Source organism: Plectropomus leopardus, chromosome 15 (assembly GCF_008729295.1).
Source record: "Plectropomus leopardus isolate mb chromosome 15, YSFRI_Pleo_2.0, whole genome shotgun sequence".
Taxonomy (NCBI): domain Eukaryota; kingdom Metazoa; phylum Chordata; class Actinopteri; order Perciformes; family Serranidae; genus Plectropomus; species Plectropomus leopardus.
This window is the reverse complement of record NC_056477.1, coordinates 10,024,432-10,044,356: the sequence shown is the minus strand read 5'-3', so window position 1 is coordinate 10,044,356 and position 19,925 is coordinate 10,024,432. Positions and strand designations below refer to the sequence as shown.

The window sequence follows — 19,925 nt, the reverse complement described above, 5'->3', positions numbered from 1 at the left end:
CTAGCCGAGATCCCCGTTCTCCCTCTGTTACCGATCTCTCTGTCTCTCTGTCTCTCAGCTGTTTACCTCTGCAAAAGAACAATGCAAAATAAAGCACGTCTGGAGCTTGCAGACTATGAAGCGGTAAGTGAAAGAGGTCTTTTAGAGTCAGCGCTCCCCTCTTCACATATCTGTTCTGCTTTCAGCTCTCAGGCTTTATCTCTTGCCTTTTTGTTCACACTGACACTGAGAACATTTGTTATTCTGTGTGCCACTGCATCATTTTTTAACTTTCCTTTTACCAAAGCTATTAAATGAATCGCAGAGTTAGTTGAGGTTTTTTTTTTATTCTAGGATCATTAAAGATGGCATCCAGCCGTGCACCGTACACATCATGCGCAGTAAACATAATCAGGCCAGATCCCTCAAAAGCTTTTTTTTTCACAATATTGTTCTTTGTTTTACTTGCAGGAGAGCTTAGCAAGGCTACAGAGAGCTTTCGCCAGGAAATGGGAGTTCATTTTTATGCAAGCAGAAGCACAAGCAAAGTAGGTTTCTATAACACTGTTCTGACATGATTTAAAGGAACTGCAAAATTAGTATTTGCATATCAGTTACTCACTGTGTGTTACCGTGAATTTGAGAGGAAACTGTTGTATTTTTTTCTGCATGCCTCCATGGTGTGCGGAGAATCTAAAAAAGGCAAAAAATCTTTATGAACGGAAGTAAATAGAGTCCACAATAAACAACATCACCACCATTATAACACCAGTGCAGTTTCATGCATGGCTGGGTAGCATGCCAGGAAGCCTTTTCTCCAAGAAACTATGGTTATATAAAACTAATATGAAACAGCAAATATGTTTCAAGGGAAAGGTAATGCCAAGCAAAGCACATTTTTTATTAACATAATGAGTAAACATCGCTAATTAATGTATGTAAAGCATTATTTTTTCATTACCTTTTTTTTAAATTAACATTTAGTTGAATTTTCATATTTCTGTAAACTTCTGCTTTGACATTACTAAATCTCCTAAATAAAATCAATACTTTACTCCACTATATCTCCCCCAAACATTTTAGTTACTTCCTACAAAATAGGAAAGGAGGGAGGAAGGGACGGATGGATGAATGAAGGAATGGGAGGAAAGGAAAAACTGGATTTTGTTATTTAAATCTTGTTGTGAAAAAGATCTAGTTGTTCTTTAAGTGTAGTGTTGGTTCCAATTTTAAGGTAGTACTTCTTATGAAGAATACAATTCTGACTGCTTGCTTTTTTATTAACAGATTTAACTTGTACTTTTACTTTCATTACTTAACTACATTTAATGTGATGAAAAAACTTTATGACTTTTACTCAAGTATTATTCCAATAGGTGACTATAATTTCTACCAAAGTCATTTTCTGGTAAGATATCTGTACTTTTACTCAAGTATGACTTTCAGATACTTCATCCATTACTGCGTGAGAGTCTGGGAACAGATGTTTTGCTGTAGTTTTATAAATGTTAAACATGGACCCCAATGACTTCAATTCATGAAGAATGTTTACCTTCTTTGGATTTTCCATTCAGGGTGGAGGCATTTCAGAAAAATACATTTTTCGCCATTAATTCAACCTAATATGCAGAGAGTAATTGCTATAAAATGGTAATTTTGAAGGTGAATTATTAACTTTCATGTAATTACCACACACAAGATGAGCTACACATTAAACATGTGATGGAATTAATGGATCATTCGTGTCCTGAAATTAGCTACATGCTCTGTTTTCTGAACTCCCTGTTTTTACCCCACAGAGTGGATAAGAAAAGAGACAAAATTGAGAGGAAAATTCTCGACAGTCAGGAAAGAGCATTCTGGGACGTGCACAGACCAGTGGTGAGTGAAATTACTGATGTTGTCGTCACTTTTGCTGTTGCCGACATTATCAACATCATCTTAATTGTTCCTGCAAAAGTGAGGGATATTGAGAAAATAATTTCACACTGATCACTCTCCACCACACACACACACTGAATCAGAACTACATACTGTTGATACGGTATATCACTTACGCTCTCTGGGTTATTTTAATCCATTTCTCACATTTCACAGGCAGTAGGGGTGCATCGAGATGTGTGACCTAGGAATACTGTTTTTAATGTTACGCACTTCACGTAATTTACACAAGCTATACGGTACAGGAATGGTGTAAAGAGACTGTAAACCCTCCTCCTTACATTCCTCTGCCTTACACATGAAATGCCACATCAATAACTGCCACAACACATCGGCTCCACCGCTGCTCTTTACCTTGTTCATACACACTTGCTTAGCATTAGCATTTATTTTCCCCCTGAGGTTAAAGGGTCTCCTCTGCTGCATTTCTCTGAAAGCCGCTGCTCCATGCTTAATTGGAAAATAAGTTCAATTTATGCGTCCTTGGAGCAACATAATCAATATTAATTCAAATTTCACAGTGACGCTGTCAAGCTACTTAGCTCTGTTCTTCTGGAAGAGACCTAGATTAGACCACTTGTTCAATCAGCCAGAATTTGCACACTAAGACTCTGATTTCCCGCTGGTTTACTTGTTTTGCTGGAATCGGCACATTCCATGTTTAATTAACCAGCATCTGACGCATTGTCCCGGGGACCTCTCAGAATCACACCCCAGCTAAGCAAATTGGATTTGATTACCTGAAACTCAAACCACGGAGGTGAAATTGCACCTTTACCGTCAGTGGAGTCGTGCTAGAGGGCCAAACACAAACAGCTGAAGTTGTAATTATATTATATTTAAGTTGAATTAACTGGATTTTCTGATTTTTTTCCCCACTCTTCTCTCAGCCTGGATGTGTGAATACAACGGAAGTCGACATAAAGAAGTCATCCAGAATGAAAAACCCCCACAAAACCAGAAAGGTACAATATATCTCCTCACTGACTCGCCTTTCTTTTAAGGTCAGGGTTGATAACATTGAAACACAGAAATGAACAGACAGGCTTATTGTTCCTCGCTGTGCTTGTCAGCAACTATAAGTCTACTACTATTGATACTTCTATTTAATTTTTATGGTTTTTTTTCTCTCCTCAGTCTGTGTATGGACTGCAGAATGATATCCGTACCCACAGCCCGACCCACACCCCCGCCCCAGAGGCCAAGCAGCCCACAGAAGAAGAACTGCAGGAACAGGTTAGACCTGCAGGTGGCACTCTATAATTAAGAATAGGATCTTTAATACTAGAATAATAAAAAGGTCATTGCTAGCATTACAATTTTAACTATAGTTCATATTTTCAATTTAAAGTGAGTGAGTTTAACCCTTTGAAACCTGGAGCATCTTTTTTTTTGTTGTACTGCTGTCAGGCGCCTTAAACAAGTATTTAAACATTTGAGAAAAATTGGAGTGATTTCTCATTAAAACATGGGGAGAAAAGGCAATGAGCAACTTGAAAAGAAATCTTCCCACAAACTGCAAATATTATATATATATACACAAATACTTAGTGTGTGTATATATATATATACATACTACGTATAGGAAAGAAAGCTTGGTAAAAAAAAACAGTTATTTATAATCATCAAAATTCTATATTTAATTATTTAAAAGATCCATTAAATAATTTAATGGAATTATGTATCATTTATTACTATTATTATTATTACTATTATTATTATGTTAAGCACTTTTTCCAACACTTTTTTGCCTTGTCTGTTTTTCTAACATTCTCCTTCTTAATTTCTTAAGTTTCTTTTTGTTTTTGTTTTCTTATTTTTAAACTAACTTTCAGATAATTTTTCTGTACTTTATTTATGTGTCATTATGATATAATGTTCACTGTATCCTTACATTAATTGTATCTTTTTATCCTATAAAATATATATTTATATTGAAATGAACTCTACATAATAACACCACAGTTGGTATGACTGTCTCATTCTCTGCTAATGAGCATGTGATGATTTAAATCACTCAGCTGATGGTGATAAAACACAGAGTGCATCTGATGAAGCAATATGTGAAATGTGTAGTTGCACTCCTTCTTTTGTTTTGAATGTGAACTATTGATAAATGAGTGTCAACCTGAGCATGCTGGTGTACGCTGAAACTTTAATTTCTTTGAGTCACTGTTACTGCACTGGCTGGCACATATGAGAGAGGCACAGCTGTTCTTTGTTTTTTGTTTTTTGTTTGTTTTTTTTTCTTGTACGATTTACTAATTTCTTGCTAATTTTTGGGTCATTGCTTTCTTTCGATGTTTTTGAAAGAAATCAAGCCAATTTGCTGAGGTTTCAAAGGGTTAACGTTCAAACATTAAGTCAGATATTAAAAACATGACCCAGGTGCTGTGTAGATATACTTGCATCAATTTTTTTGTGAAAAGTGATGTATGTTAATTTGCCCCTACTTTGGTTTCAGATCGCCTTTTGGCAATTGCAATTAGACAGGCATCGACTGAAAATGTCGAAAGTGGCGGAGAGGTGAGCGATGTTCTTTGTGACTTCATTCAGTTTAGCCATCGATCTGTTTATTGAGCCTTTAAACGCCCTAACATGGCGTGGAATTAAGAGCTCCGATGACCTTGGAGAGTGATTGGGCTCAGACAATGCCTTCAGTGAGCGTCAGCGCTGACGATACCAGATACTGGGGTGGCACACAAAGTGTCGATTTGTCATTGCCCTCACTGAAAAGAGAGGTGCATTCAGCACAGAGTTGTCTATCCTTGCTTCCAAGTACAGGGTCAGTCCCTCTTGTCTGGCTCAAACTTTATTTCAATCTGAGGAGGATTTCAAAGGAAGCGAAATGCATTCACTCGAGGGCAAAAATAGGACTCTGTAGGATTTCACTTCTCCTTGATTAAAGCTCACAAATAGTGACCATGAAGTGAGATGTCAGAGGGCATGGAGTATAATTTCACCAGACGTGATAACTAGATTGCGTTACATCAAATTTCCTCCACTTATACAGATTGTCACTTATATGCTCTATTTTCTCCTAATAATACAGTTTGCTGGGCTACACAGAGCAGTACGTGGAATATGACCCCTTCCTCACGCCTCCAGATCCCTCTAACCCCTGGATCTCAGATGACACCACACTCTGGGAGCTTGAAGCCAGGTGTGTCTCCAGAAAACGATTTAAATATATTCAGATAAATATCTAGAATAGTTGATTTATTTAAGTGTCTTTTGTTTTGTGTCCTCCTTCAGCAAGGAGCCGGGCCAGCAGAGGGTAAAGAGGTGGGCTTTTGGCATCGATGAGGTTTTCAAAGATCCAGTGGGGAGAGAGCAGTTCCTAAAGTTCCTGGAGTCTGAGTTCAGCTCAGAGAATCTCAGGTACTCACCAACATGCACGCATACACTAGGGGTCGACTGATATTGGTTTTTCAGGGCTGATACAGATACAGATTATTAGTAGCAATGAGACCGATAACTGTTATTTGGAACTGATTTGCATTTACAATAAAAATTAAAAATTTCTGTCAATATTTAGAATTTGGAATAGATAAGCTGTCAAATGATTAGTAAAAAAAAAGTGTGATTGCCTCTGAAATGCTTTTGAGTCAATGTAATTGAAAAATTAAATTGACTCAATTGAAAAAACTCAGAAGTACCTAAAAAATGCACTTAAGTACAGTACTTAATTAAATATACCACTGAGATAAATATTTCTTAACTATATACTCTTGAAATATCTGTCTATTTATCATCTTGAAAATGGCTTACAAAGAAGTTACATTGCGTAGACAGTAAGGTGGTGAGGTTCATTTTTGTTGCTGTTGTTTTATCGGTTGTATATATTTCCCTTAAGTTTGTTTATGTGATTCCTTCATGCGAGTTTGATGCATTATTGTCATTGCACAAATATTATGTTGTTGGATGGCTATTCTTACTGGTGCAAAGAGCAAAAAAAAGCATATTACAAAATAAGATAAATAAACTTAACATTTGAAAGTAAAATATATATTTAAAAGATGCACTTACTTATCTTACTTTACCACTGCTTGTCAATCAATGTAGCTAATATGATAACAGGATCCAGTTAAGTGTTTTGATTTGAATTACAGACTGTGCCTTTAACCGTAATTGCCACATGCCTAATCACAACCCTTACAGCTGCCTAAACCTTTGCTAATTGTACCCCTCAACCGCAACCGAGTCTTAAGCCCAAAATAAACGGTTAACTCTCGTGGGAACATGCTTTTTGTTGTTGAAATGATAATGATACATTATATGAAGCGCGCACAGAAACACGGAGCATATGGATTTGCACTAAACATGCCCTTATGGTTAGACTGCAATAACTGAATATCAGTTTTCTATGATTTAAAAACAACTAACAACTATCACTGTTACTGCTGAGATTGTTCCTTCTTTCATTTATAAGAAGTGCTATAAGAACAATAAAATGCTTTAAAGCAGAGAGAGCTGGTGGATGCAGCCTCTTCTTTAAATATGCACAATTGTAGCTGTGGCTAGAATAACACAGGTGGGCAGGAATATTATGCTAATCGGTTTATTCATGGTAACAGGAATACTGCAGAGTATCAAAGATGCATGCAAACAGCTAAATATGAATAGAGCAACCACTGTGCAGAATAGCTCCCCTGCTCCCTCTGATGGTGCATGCCTGTACTGTTGCCTGCCCAGAGCTGATAGTGTGGTCAGTGTAATTGAATTATAATTTAATATCTCAGTCAGCTGAGCTTTGTTTGAACTCTCCTTTGATTCAATGGTTGTTTTAATAACAAGAAAGATGCTGCTATCATGCAATATGTGAAATGGAAAGGGGTGTAAATAAGATTATTTTCATTAACAATAGCTGTGCATAAAAGACTGATTTACATAGTTAAATATTACTTATGCCACTTCCAATATGTGGTCCAGAGGTGCTGTATTAATTACCTTTGACTTTGGCTTGTAGGTTCTGGCTAGCGGTCCAGGAGCTAAAGAAGCGTCCCATCAGAGAAGTTCCAACCCGGGTTCAAGAGATCTGGCAGGAATTTCTGGCCCCCGGAGCGCCCAGTGCCATCAACGTGGACTCCAAGAGCTACGACAAAACCACCCAGAATGTCAAAGATCCTGGTCGCTATGCTTTTGAGGATGCACAGGTGCAAAAAATATTCTGCTAATTCTGCTGTGGCACATATTTCCACTGTACATTCGGATAGAAATGTTATTCTTTGTACATTTTTTTTTACAATATGTGTCTCCACAACAGGAACACATCTACAAGTTGATGAAGAGTGATTCTTACAGCCGTTTCATCCGCTCCAGTGCCTACCAGGAGTTATTACAGGCCAAGAAGAAGGTAAACTACACAAAACTTCGGATAAGCGTCTTAGTTTCAAACAAAATGAGATGCAGTGAACTACATGTAGATGACATTGCATGCTTACAACATGTGTTGCTTTAAGCACATACTCTTCAATGATGCCGAAACCTGCCCGCCAGGCACTCACAGTCATGCCTTTTCAAACTCTGTTAAATCACACTTTAAGCCCATTCCCAGTAATCCATTCACATACAAAACAAGTGTGCAAATTTAGGTGCTGTTGCACTCACCTGTAGTGACATATATTCTTCTGCAGGGGCAGAGTTGTTGAAATTCAGCTCAGTAAATACATACAGATATTTTTGACCACTGAGGGGCAAAATATCATAGTGGATTCAGCATGAGCATCCTGATAGAGTTGTGTTTCTGTTTCTTTTGGTTGTGGTTTGTGTCTATTAACTCCTAAACAAAAGCTAGTCTGTTTTGAGCTAGATATAAGAGCCACCCGTCTCATTTCTTTCTCTCTCTCAAACTCACACCAAACTGGAAAATTAGGCAGTTCTGATCACATATAAACCAAGACTCTGCCACTATATTGCTTATGTTTTGCCTAAATGTTTTCAAAAACATATTTTATCTCACCGTTTAGCTGTAATCCTTCATTGGTTACCAGGGAGCTGCCACATTGTTTTCTGACTGGCAACACTTCCACCAGCAGGAGCATTTTTTTGCCCAGTGCAATGCATTCTGGTAGTTGTAGGTTGTCAAGAGTTTGTGACAGGAAGTAGTTGCCTTACTGTTTCCTGTTTCCTGTGGGGAAAGTGGCTGAAAAATCTGAGATCAAACAAGAAAACTAGGCAGCACTAGTTGTTGCCGGCCAACAGCCATACACACAAGTGACTTTATGTGTGAGGAAGAAAATGTTGACAACTATTTTTCCATTTACTACCACATACCAAAAAAAATTAGGTTTTTAGTTTGTTAATTTACATTTGTGAATGTGAAATTTGGCAAGAAGTATAATTTGATCAATAAGGAGAAAAATGCATTAATATTGTTGGAATCATAGTACCCAAGTTTAATATTTCCATTTAATATTTAAATCTGAGAATATGAAAATTTAGAAGATATATCAAATATTCAAATTTACAAATCTAAAATAAGTGGGAGCAAGTTTCAGGAAGTAATTCACAAAAAGAGGATTTTTGTACTGCATAGACGGCCCCATTTATTGAAAACACCATCTTTCCAGCAGTGAAATACATCTTTAATCCAGTGGCAGGTAAATATCTCTTCCAAAAATGTTCTGTATCTGAAATGGATTTTAAGTTTCAGAGTGCAGCGGTGTAGGTCGGAGAGTTGCTTAAAGGTGCAGACTAGGTCAAAGACCATGTCAAACAAAAAGGCCACTCGCATGCCATCAATACCAATGACGGGCAGAGTGAGTGAATAAAACATATTAGTAGAGTCTGCTTCAGGTGTGGATGATGGAGTAGCTGATCAGGACTCCTGCAGAAACCATTATGAATAGCAGAGACACAGAGGCTGTCATAACATGATGAATAATTCAGAGTTATACAGGTGTATTTATGTGTTTAAACCGGCTCTGTCTTACACCTCCTATACCTTCTCTGCTTGTCATTTTGGCAAAGAAGATTTTTGGATTATAGCTTTTTAAAAAAAAAAAAAAAATCAAATATGTGGCTGTATATATATATATATTGTGGTTGTGTGGGTGTGTGTGTGTGTGTGTGTGTGTGTGTGTGTGTGTGTGTGTGTGTGTGTGGATAATGATGGAGTACTCTTTCTCTTTGCTGTTTTGAGGTAGGCTGAACTAAAATTACAGTTCTTGTATTTATTTGAATTTTATAATTTAAATATGTCCTCCTGAATCCTCTGCATGGTAAAATTACTTAACATGTCTTTTTTGTCCTTGTAGAAAAGTAAGAACTTGTTCTGAAGGCTCTTGCTTCCAGGTAATGTTCAATACAAAATTATGCATACTGTATATTGTCATTTGTTGTTATGTTGTCTGTAATACTGAGAATAAATGTAGTTAAGTTGTGATAGACACTTTTTTGAGCATCTTTACTGGTTTTAAATGTACACATTATAAGTTAATGCTACATTTACACTCAAATGATACATTTGCACAATGCATGCAATACAAAGTGTCCAGTATCATGTGTGTGACTCTTCCTTTTGTTATTCAACAGAAAATACATTTATTTATTCTCTCTTGTTTTCATATACATACTGACCTCATTCTCTTTTCCACCTGTCTTGTTTCTCTTCTCCTGGTGCAGGGGAAACCACTAGCATCCAAGAGGCTGACCAGTCGTGTGCCATCATGCTAAAATCAATGCCATCTCTCTCTCTCTCTGAGATATGGAGAGGGAGGAACCATCTCATCTCTTCGTCATCATTGTCTGTCCATCCGCTCTTGGCTCAGCCGGGCGATGAGCCGGACCGTCTGTTCGTCTGTTGTCCACCGGATGTTGCATGTCCATGGAGAGGACGTTCCTTCTTCTCTCTCCTCTTACAGTACCTGATATATTTCCAGTATTCTCAGAAAGGAGGCACTGCTGGACTTGTGAGGACACTGACGAACTGGCGAAAAATGAAAAATGTTATTTTAAGGAAATCAAATCAAGTTGTTCCAGTTCTTTCCATCATAACTGCTGGCATTGGAGCCCCCTCTCTCAACTTCCAGCTGAAACAAATGATGTCAGAGAGAAAAGAGAAAAAAAAAAAGAAGAAAAAAACACATAGAAAAAATATATGACAGCGTAAACTGATAACTCTAACCAATGTCATCGCTTTACATGATCTGAGGTCACAGATACTTTGTCATGCTATGGGAAGTGTTGTGCAGAATGAATATACAATATATATACATATATATTATTATGATTATGATTATTTATTGTGCATTTATTTTGCTTTGCATTATTTTATTGCACTACAATAATTAGCACATATGGTTTTCATTGCACTTGTAAAGTCACATTCAAAAATACAAAAATGCTGTCTCCTGTCTTATGTAGAACATAATTCTTTGTTATTCTCTCCTGCATTTATTTTTATACCATATTTAAAGACACTTTTACTTACTTGTATTATTAAAGTTGGCCCTCTATCTGTTACTATGGCCTGAGTTTGGATTTTTTTTTTCTTTTGAGAATACAAAGAGCCACTTTAGCAATATCACATTCTTTCTGTAGGGTTTTACCCTTCGAAACCTGAGCAAATTAGTGGGGGAAAAAAGTTACAAGAAAATTACCTGAAAATATGTAGAAAAAAGAAGTAAAGACCAACAATAAAAAGAAAAAGAAAATGACTCAAAAATTGCTAAATTTAAAAAAATATACATGTGTACACTCACCTACTTCAAAAAAAAAAAACATGTTCTGGTTACATAATTTGAAATATATGAAATTATAGTCATTATACCCAATATAGACTCACTATAGACTTTTTGAATAACTCCCATCCCACTTCTTCAAACCATTTTCAGGTCATTTAATCGTCACCTTTCACAAATTTCTTTGCAATTTGTGGAATTTTTTTTTTGGCAAGTGGGTCAATGCATTTTTCTCCATGTGTTTTTTTTCCAAAGAAATGGAATCAATTTTCTTCACGTTTCAAAGGGTTAAAGAATCTAATGGTAGTGCTCGAATAATGCACTTTTGCTTTCTGCCACTAGAGGGTGTTAAATTATTTCCTACAGCAGGAATCTGCCTCCTTTCAGCAATCAGCGACTCCTTGACACAGATCAGCAAAATGCACCACAGTGCTCTGCGAACAAATGAAGTTTTGTCATGCAAAAGTGTCATCATCCTCTGGTCTGCTGAAGGGGTTATTGTTCAGACATCTGAGGTTTTGCAGGGTCTGTTGATGTTTCCTCTCTTTGATGGCAGAAGTGACAGTCTCAGTGTTTTCAGTCTCTGTGCCCAGTGGTCAGCTTAGCCAGAGCCACAGAACAGACAAACATTATTGTCTCAGTTGCATCAAGGAATGTGAGTTGTGGCGTTTTTCAAAGCACCCTGTTAGTGCGTCTGGGTATATGCATGCAATGATTTATGGATTGGGGATTATGGGTTGTAATGTGATGTGGTCACAGTGCCAATGAGAGAGAGAGAGGATAATTTAGGGGTCTTTGAAGGAGATCATTGTTCCTTTGCAATTTTGACCTTTATTGTCCATGGTGACAAAATGTCATCCACCTCCTGAAAATGTAAATGTCAAACACAGGGGAAGAAAACTTAGAATGGGAAAAAGAAAAAAAGGAAAGCTGTCATTTTGATAGCTTTGATATGTCATGGATGGGTTGGCATTACAAAAAAAGATGTAAAGTATATACAGTGATAGTCAGAGAGAGACAAAGGGAGAGACAGGCTTATATTAAAGAATTGAAGCTCAGTTTGAATCACACAATGACCAACAGGATAAACCCTCCCAGTCTTGAGGAGGGAAGGGGGTGGTGGGGATTCAAACTAAGGCAGGCTTTACAGTGAGTCAAACACTCTCAAAGGCAGACTACAGACAGTCTCCACGGCACTAAGATATGGGCTTACTGTGACTAAGATCCTTTCTCATAAAACAGCAAACAAAAAGACAAAAAATAAAGTTAAACTGAGAGAGAGAGAAAGTAAGAGACTTTTCTAGGGCGATGGAAAACTGATCGTGACCAAGACTTTGTAACTTTTGTGTGGAAGGAAAAGAGGAGCAAGAACAAGCCTGAGGATACTACAGATTACGTTACCATGGAAACCTGGAAGCGGACGCAAGGACCACTGAAGGTGGACAACCTCCCTTAACTGCATCCTCGACACGTTACTGTCCCGCTGCGCCCTGTGGTGAGAGGTACATTAACCACAATTTATGCTTCACTGCTTTCACACCTATTTAACACTTATTTTAAGAGTCACAGAGCTGTTTCAGCACTTTCACCAGTTGCTAAAAACTTCTTTAAGGGTATTTTAAAATGTCAAACACTATGCCAAATAGTGTACACTGATTACAAAGTAATGGCATGTCATTCAAGAAAGTTTATGTTGCAAGATGATACACATGGATGTATAAATCGCCCATTTTCACTTGGTAAATTTTCTATTTAAATAATAGGGTTTGAAAATAATATATGCCTCACAGATGCAGAATCTTTGCATCACATTCAAGGAAACGGTGACATACCACACATTATTTGTATTTGCTGAAAAAACAGTGTGGATAAGTGCTGGTTTGACATGTCCCACACGAGCACTCCGAACAAGTGGGCAGAAAGAAACTGACTGATATAGTGAGACTGAGTGACTCAGGGAGTCTCTGAATGACTAAGCACAGAACCATGTAATCCGACCAGCAGTAGTTGTACAGCTATTTAGTATTTCTGCCAGCAGTGAGTGCTTGATTCCCACTGGGGCCACCCATAGTAAAAAATATACGCCTTCAAAGTGCTGTAAGGTGTTCTGGATAAAAGTGTCTCCTAAATTACTATAATTAGTGGCTGCAGGTTCCAGGGAATTAGTGTTGTGAGTGAGAGAATTAGTGAGTGATGACAGTGAGTTGTACTGCGCATCTCAGCGAGCTTAAGAGCCAGTTTTTGCAGTGAATGAAAGAAAGAAAAAGAGAGTGAAAAACAGAGAGATAATGATGTTAATGTGCAGAGAGAACCTTTAATAATATCTATTCTTTTTCTTTCTTTTCATGTGTACAGGTGTGTGTTCACTTTTGTATAATTAATGTGTGAAGCCATGTGTAAGTTGATGTGTGAACATGTGCGTGTGTTGCTACAGTATGCGTGCGGTGAATGGTAGGGAGTTTGCCTTCTGATCCTTCTTACGGCTCCGGTGACTGCACCACCTTGCACAGTCCGCTCTGTTGTCAAAGAGGATTTAGCACGCAGACACATTACAGTTTCTTTAGCAACAGAAAACACTTCATTGTAAGCCTCTAAAGATAGTAAAACTGGTGTTTGATAGAAGCCTTAAGAAGATTCTTAACACGCAAAGTTTACTCTTTACACATGAGGAGCAGGTACTAAGAAATCAGAGGAAAGCAGACTAAAATGGCAGAGTAATGCTGCATTTTGGCCAGCTGTGCGTGTTTTATTCTTTTAAAATAAACCTTTTTAAACCAACATTCACCTTTCTTGTGAGCAAAATAAGGCATAAAAGAACCAGTTGTAACCTCTTAATACACAGAGGCCTGCTGGTGCTTCAGTCATTGCAAACTCACATTGAGCAGCTAAACATTGAATATTTCTATTTGATGGATGGTTAAGTAATAAAAAAGTATTTGGCTCCAATGTTTCATTCGTCAACATATTTATAGCGCCAAAAAATGTGGAACAAGCTGATACAGAATGCGATTCTGTCAGGCAGTGTGAAATATGGGCAATTTAAAGGGGAAACTAAAGGGAAAACCTGCATGTTAAGGGATTAAACAAACAAATACCACTTTAAGTACAAAAAGGAAGGTGGTGTTAATCACAGCAGCTAAGTGGTGTCATCTTAATCTGAAATGAGAAAACCTGTACTTTCATAGCATCTCTAATTGCCTCTCATCCTCCACGAAAGCACTTAATGTTGCTGAGGCGAAGGAGTTGCCTTACATTCTTGCCAGTACTTAGCTTGGAAAGCATTATATATGGGCTGCTAGTCATTATCAAGATGGATTGTGGTGACAAATGGCTGCCCAAACTGCCTAAAGCAGCCTCCTGGCAATGTTGGCATTAGACACATTTTCACAGAAAAGCCCCCGAAAGGACCCCCCCACCCCACCCCTACCCCCACAACTGTTAATGAGCCAACAGCCGAGCGTAGTTTGGGAAAATAGAATCCGCAAATGCAGATAATGACATGGTTCCTCTTTGTGTAATTGGCTCCAAGTGAAAACATTTCATTTACCTCTCTTTCCCTCTTTATATCCTGTGTATGTGTGTTTGAGTCTGTGTGTGTGCGCACGCGCACATGTGTGTGGTCACGTATGTGTGTGTGTGTGTGTGTGTGTGTGCAGCTACCCTTGTGTGATTGAGGTTTGAGCTGCACGGTGAATTAAATGCAGTTCTACTGTAATTAACTGCACTTACCAGTCTGTGTATGAGACTTTCTGACGCACCAATAATTGAGGCATCAGGTTTTGTTTGTTTTAACCTGCCTTTGAAGACATGCTGGGAAGATGTTTCACGTGGTTTAGTGGAAGTACATCTGTGTGTGCACATTTTCAAGCCTTGAAAGGATTTCTTTTTTCAATTATTTAACACTGAAAATCTGAAATATTAAAATATTTAAGCGTCCAGGCTGGAAATTTTCATGACTGATTTTGTTTTTCATTTCACTTTGAGGAAAAAGAGCCATTGTTATCCACACAGAGAACATTACCATGGTATTATAATGTCATTGTGAAAAACAAAACATAACAAGTTCCCACTGATGATAATAGTTGTTTTCAAAAAGGCTTGTGTCTAGCTCAGCAGTCTCTCCGGTATTTGTTTCTGGTATTTGTAATTTCATTAGAGGTCTGAATTTTGGAACCAAGGTCTGCCACAGTTCAGCGAAGCATGTCCCCCCAAGTATTTGTGGTTCTGGTAAAACATAAAGCTGTGTTTGTCGACAATATTAGTGTTTAGCAGACAGAAAGGTCCAGTTCAGTTCTGCCTCAGCATTAACACACCAAACCACAGTCTCCTTCCGTCTCTGGGACTCTGTGATGATTACTGCTGTGCATCAGGCAGAGACAGACAGATAGAGTGACGGAGAGAGACAGATGGGGAGGGAAAGAAATATAGAGACAAACAGCTTGTGGAGAGATATACAGTTGTGGGAGGAGGACATATACTAAGCATGGAGCCAAGTCGTGTTGGTTTTGTTCTCCAGTAGGTCATCTGTCCCAAACAGCACGATCTTTTCAGACCTTTGATCTCCAACCACTAACCACCTCAGGGGCTCCCCTCGAAGCCCCTGAATCCCTACCCCAAAACCGCAATTTGTCTTGCTACAGAGATTAATGAGGATGGCTTAGTACTATCATACTTAGGCAGACTTTGGAAGTGAAGATGGAGCGCTGCTGCTTGCTGTATAGGCCATCCGTCATGCCCTGTGTACATAGTCGGTCTGGCCATCCCTCAAAAGTCCCTGGGGCTTTGCAGACTGTAGCTCACTGGAGTCAAAGGGTGCCTCTTTAAACAGTGGACAGCGGGAGAACAGGGGAAACAGAGAACAAGAGGCTGCACACAGAAGCATAGCCTGCTCCCTTGACTGGGGGTTCATGCACTGAAATCCACAGTCAGCAGGAAGGAGAATGAGCAGCTCAAGACAAATGAGACTGTGTTATACATGGAAGGTAGATCACTGGAAGATGGAGTGGTGGTCATGACTCCCCGATGCAGTAGGTGGTGGAAGGACCCAGCGGGAGTCTTCGGTTTAGTTATTCTAACCTTGTGATGGGTGGGCGTGTGTGCTGGCTGTATGCAAAAATGTCTGCCTACAGGAGAAGCGCTGATCTGAAATGCAGTTTCCGTCATGATCAAGACATTTAAGGAGTTGTGTTTGGCAAAAAAAGTTAAATAAAAGTTCGCTGTGATGCTCTTATTGAAAATTCCTCAATGCATTTGTCTTCTGGACATTCTCAGATGGAAAATAGCAAATAGTATAGGGATGCACCATAATATTGACGGATCATTGGTGTTGGAAGATATTGGCACTAAGATGAATTACTAGAATTGGCCAAATTGCTGATTTCTCCCGATATCACAAACCATTTTTTTAAATTGACAAATTGAACAAATTCAAAACATCAACCCTAAGTTGAAGTATTTTTCTTATTTTTAGGAATGCATGATATTACAACTAATTTGGACAATAGCCAATATCGATATATCTACTTTTTCCCCACCTCATTTTAGGAATCATCAAGTCTCCTCTGTAGTGGAACTAACATCATATTATGCATAATCTTATTGTGATGGCCCACCATCAAATGAAGACATAAAATACAATGTTTTTAAGTGCATGTAACATTCATTTACTGTGCAAAATAAGAAAAAAATAATACTTAGGGTTGATATTTTGTACATGTTCAATTTGTCAATAATAATAATAATAATAATAATAATAATAATAATAATAATGATAACAATAATGATAAATATCTGTAGAAATCAGTATCTTGGCTGATTCCGATGTTTAACATTAACGTAATATTATTATTCTAATATTTACGTGACGTACTGATATTATCATGCATCCCTCCTTATTTTGCACAATGAGTGAATATTACACACATTGAAAAGCTTAGTATTTAATGTGTGCATCTGCTGGTGGGCCATCACTATAAGAGTATGTATAATATGATGTTAACTCCACTACAGAATAGACTTGATCACTAAAATTAAGTGAGGAAAAACAGTGGATATATTGATATTGGTAATCTGACAAATAAGTTGTTGTACATTGGCATACTGGTTATTGGCAAAAACTCCAAAATCATCCCAACAATAATAGACTTGATTGTAAGCAGAGAGAACATCTGATTTTTTTTTTTTGGCAAAGTGTACACACAAGAACTTTATTTCTACACGTTTGATCTCTTAATGAAGAAAACAAACAACAAGAGATCAGATTTGCATGACAAAACATTAAAAAGTCAAGTCGATCTCTATGTAACTCAAACATAACTCTTGATATCCGATGGAAAAAGTCTGATCTGAATTCAAACTACACTTCTGTGAGATGGACAAACAGCTGCTGTCTAGCTTACGTTAAGTGCCGCCGGGATGGTGATATACAGACTTGAGTGCTCATGCAGCTCGGACATGGCTGCCATGACCTCAGGGTCAAGGGCAGAAAAAAGGAGGCAAAAGACAAAGTGGATTATGATAAAGTAATTTGTTCCATGTCAGAGTGAGTTGCAGGTCCAGAAAAGGAGAAAAGGGAACATACAAATTTGCACAGCAAAGAAGAGTCTGTGAATAGGAGCAGCCAATGGCCTTGAGGCAGTTTGGTTCTCTGTCAGAATTTCTGACTTGATGTCATGCAACGCTTGTCAAGAGCAACATCTGCTGAAAAGATGCTTGAGTGATGGTCAAAAATGTGCTGGCGCAAATACTGACAGCATGCACACAGGCAGATACTCCATCCTGAACGGTGGAGAAATCATTTCTCTCCATCACGCCGTCTTTCTTTTTACATTACGGTGATTATGGACACTATGGGTCATTCTCAGTTCAGTTTGCTCCAAAGTATATCACCAAAGAGTAAAAGAGTGGACTCCCAAAGGGTACTCCAGAGTTCCCCAACTCTTCCCCTAATAACATGCAGATGGGCCTCTCTAATGCCTGTTTACATATCTGCGGCATAGTTCATGACTAAAGTAAGCAAAGCCCTAATTATTTTACCCGGCGACGGGACCAATAAAATCAACTTCCCCTTCTCGTTATGGGTGTTTAAGTGTATCCTTTGATGGCAGGGTTTTGTTTATTTTTGGAAGAGTTGCGTAGCCGAGAGGAAAGCAAATAGAAGTAATGACACAGAGATGCTGACAAATGGGGGCCCTGGTGATGGATTCATTTCCTCAACGATGCCTGTTAGGCCAGACTGCAAGGGTGGTTCAACATGAACGCACATTCATTGCAAACATGATTGGCCATATTGACAAGATTGCAGTTGTCTGACTGCCATGTATCATTACATACTGCCATAAAGTTTTACACCAGCCTCAGTGTCAGTCATTTTAAGATTCTGTTCTTGTGACAACAAATGTTGAATCTCTTGAAACCTGGATCGACATCAGTTTTCTTGTGCTGCGCTCAGGCACCTTTCACAAGCTATTTGACCCTTTGAAACCTGAGCAAAATGGTTTGATTTTGAAACATGGAAGGAAAATGCAATGAGCAACTTGGCAAGACATACAAATTGCAAGAAATAAGTAAAATTGATGGAAAGAGGAGAGGATTATTAGAAAATTACCTTAAAAAAATAGGGAAAAAAATCCAGAAAACTATATTTATAAGTATTATTAAATTTTATATTTAAAATCATGTAACAGATTTTCTTTTATTATTATTATTTGCAACACTTTTTAGGTGATTTTCTTGTTTCTCTCCCCATGTTTTTGAAATAAATCAAACCAATTTGCTCAGGCTTCAAAGGGTTAATTCTTCAGAAACCATCTTGTTATGCTTACTAATGAGCCTCTCTCTTTTTGCAGAATGCTGTGGAGAATAACTATCCCAGTCATCCTGGCTGGGGTGCTCTGCATCACAGCAGAGACCAAAAAGCACCGGCCCCAGGGATCCATCCCATCCCCATACAAAACCAAAGGAAACCTGTCCTCAGAGCGTCACCACCGGCTACTGCAGCAGAAACCAGAGGTGCTGTCCTCCAGCAGGGAGGCCTTGGTGGTGACAGAGCGCCGCTACCTCCGCAGAGACTGGTGCAAGACCCAACCCCTCCGCCAGACAATCAGTGAAGAGGGCTGCCGCAGCCGCACTGTGGTCAACCGTTTTTGCTACGGCCAGTGCAACTCCTTCTACATCCCCCGCCATATGGGCCCCAGCTCAGGTCAGGGCCAGAATCGAGGCCAAGCCTCAGGCTCTGGAAGGAAAAGCCACAACAAGGCCCAGGAGCCGTTCCAGTCCTGCTCCTTCTGCAGGCCACACCGCATCACACAGCTCACAGTGCAGCTGGACTGCCCCGACCTTCAGCCGCCTTTCAGACACCGTAAGGTGCAGAGGGTCAAACAGTGTCGCTGCATGTCTGTGGATGTGAGTGGCCATGGGAAACTGTGAGCAGGGACTTGAAAGATGAAACATTAGAGAAAAAGGCAGAACTTCACATACTTTGCCAAACAAGGACTGGCTTCAAGCTGAAGTATCCTGCCTCCTGTTGTACAAATAATGGCTTGTCCCACAATATAATGACATGAAACATGGAACTGGTATTATTAAACAAAGGCTCAACAATGATTTAATCAGAAACTAGCAGCCATGTTGGCAAGCTGATGCTGTTGAAAAAGAGACTGATTCAAGTGGCTGCACAAGAGACACTGATGCTGAAGCAGCCAATTTTCAACAACATTAAACAAGCCTCTGTTTTGTCAAAAAGTTTATATCCACCTGGCTATTTGTACATTTGTCACTTGATTCCTTTTTGAAAAAGGAGTCAAAAAAGTGCCTCAGAGTTTTAAAATTACCGAGCATTATAAATACAGCTGATAACTCAGCATCTTAAAGAAACCGTAGAAATATTTTGACCCCTTTAAAAAGTTTCTATGATGACATGTTTTTCGTCAGGTGGATCCACAGTAATTATTACACAGTTTGCCAGCAATGTTTTAACCTGTAGATGTTGGTGTTTTATAACTCTTGTGTCTGATGTCCTGCATCTTTTCCTTAACTTCTATAAGGTCTCAAAAGACACACACGCTGATGTCAAGGAAAAAATTTCAAGCATCATCAAGCAACACACAAATGACCAGTGGCATCCACCTGCTCAGACACAAGCCTGGCTGTATACGTTTGCCACAAATATACTAGCCAGTAGGAAAAAACATACTGGAGCATGTGTAATGGAGGTGCAATGCAGTATATACAGTATATATATATATATTATGTATGTGTGTAAGAAAGTCTGTGAAAAATATATTAAATCTATTTCATATAAAACAAGAGTGTACGTAGTTC

At 38.6% G+C, this 19,925-nt stretch overlaps 2 protein-coding genes across 3 annotated transcripts in view; both read left to right on the top strand.

Moving 5' to 3' along the window:
• The window catches only part of rgs7a (regulator of G protein signaling 7a), a 65,886-nt gene extending 55,788 nt beyond the window's left edge, over positions 1-10,098 (top strand). The window contains exons 7-18 of one of the 2 annotated variants that reach the window (XM_042502495.1): positions 59-123; positions 451-527; positions 1,779-1,860; positions 2,811-2,885; positions 3,058-3,156; positions 4,385-4,446; positions 4,973-5,083; positions 5,176-5,301; positions 6,890-7,076; positions 7,187-7,276; positions 9,180-9,216; positions 9,547-10,098. In XM_042502495.1, the coding sequence (XP_042358429.1) occupies positions 59-123; positions 451-527; positions 1,779-1,860; positions 2,811-2,885; positions 3,058-3,156; positions 4,385-4,446; positions 4,973-5,083; positions 5,176-5,301; positions 6,890-7,076; positions 7,187-7,276; positions 9,180-9,200 (995 nt within the window). In that variant the 3' untranslated portion in view covers positions 9,201-9,216; positions 9,547-10,098. Of the gene's footprint in view, positions 1-58; positions 124-450; positions 528-1,778; positions 1,861-2,810; positions 2,886-3,057; positions 3,157-4,384; positions 4,447-4,972; positions 5,084-5,175; positions 5,302-6,889; positions 7,077-7,186; positions 7,473-9,179; positions 9,217-9,546 lie in introns of those variants that run through there. The other variant, XM_042502494.1, reaches the window with a different exon arrangement.
• A 1,639-nt stretch (positions 10,099-11,737) lies between these two features.
• Positions 11,738-19,869, top strand: grem2a (gremlin 2, DAN family BMP antagonist a). Its single transcript, XM_042502462.1, has 2 exons — positions 11,738-12,106; positions 18,452-19,869. The coding sequence occupies exon 2, from the start codon at positions 18,453-18,455 to the stop codon at positions 19,029-19,031; it is 579 nt and encodes a 192-aa protein (XP_042358396.1). The 5' UTR covers positions 11,738-12,106; position 18,452; the 3' UTR covers positions 19,032-19,869.
• The last annotated feature ends 56 nt before the right edge of the window (positions 19,870-19,925 follow it).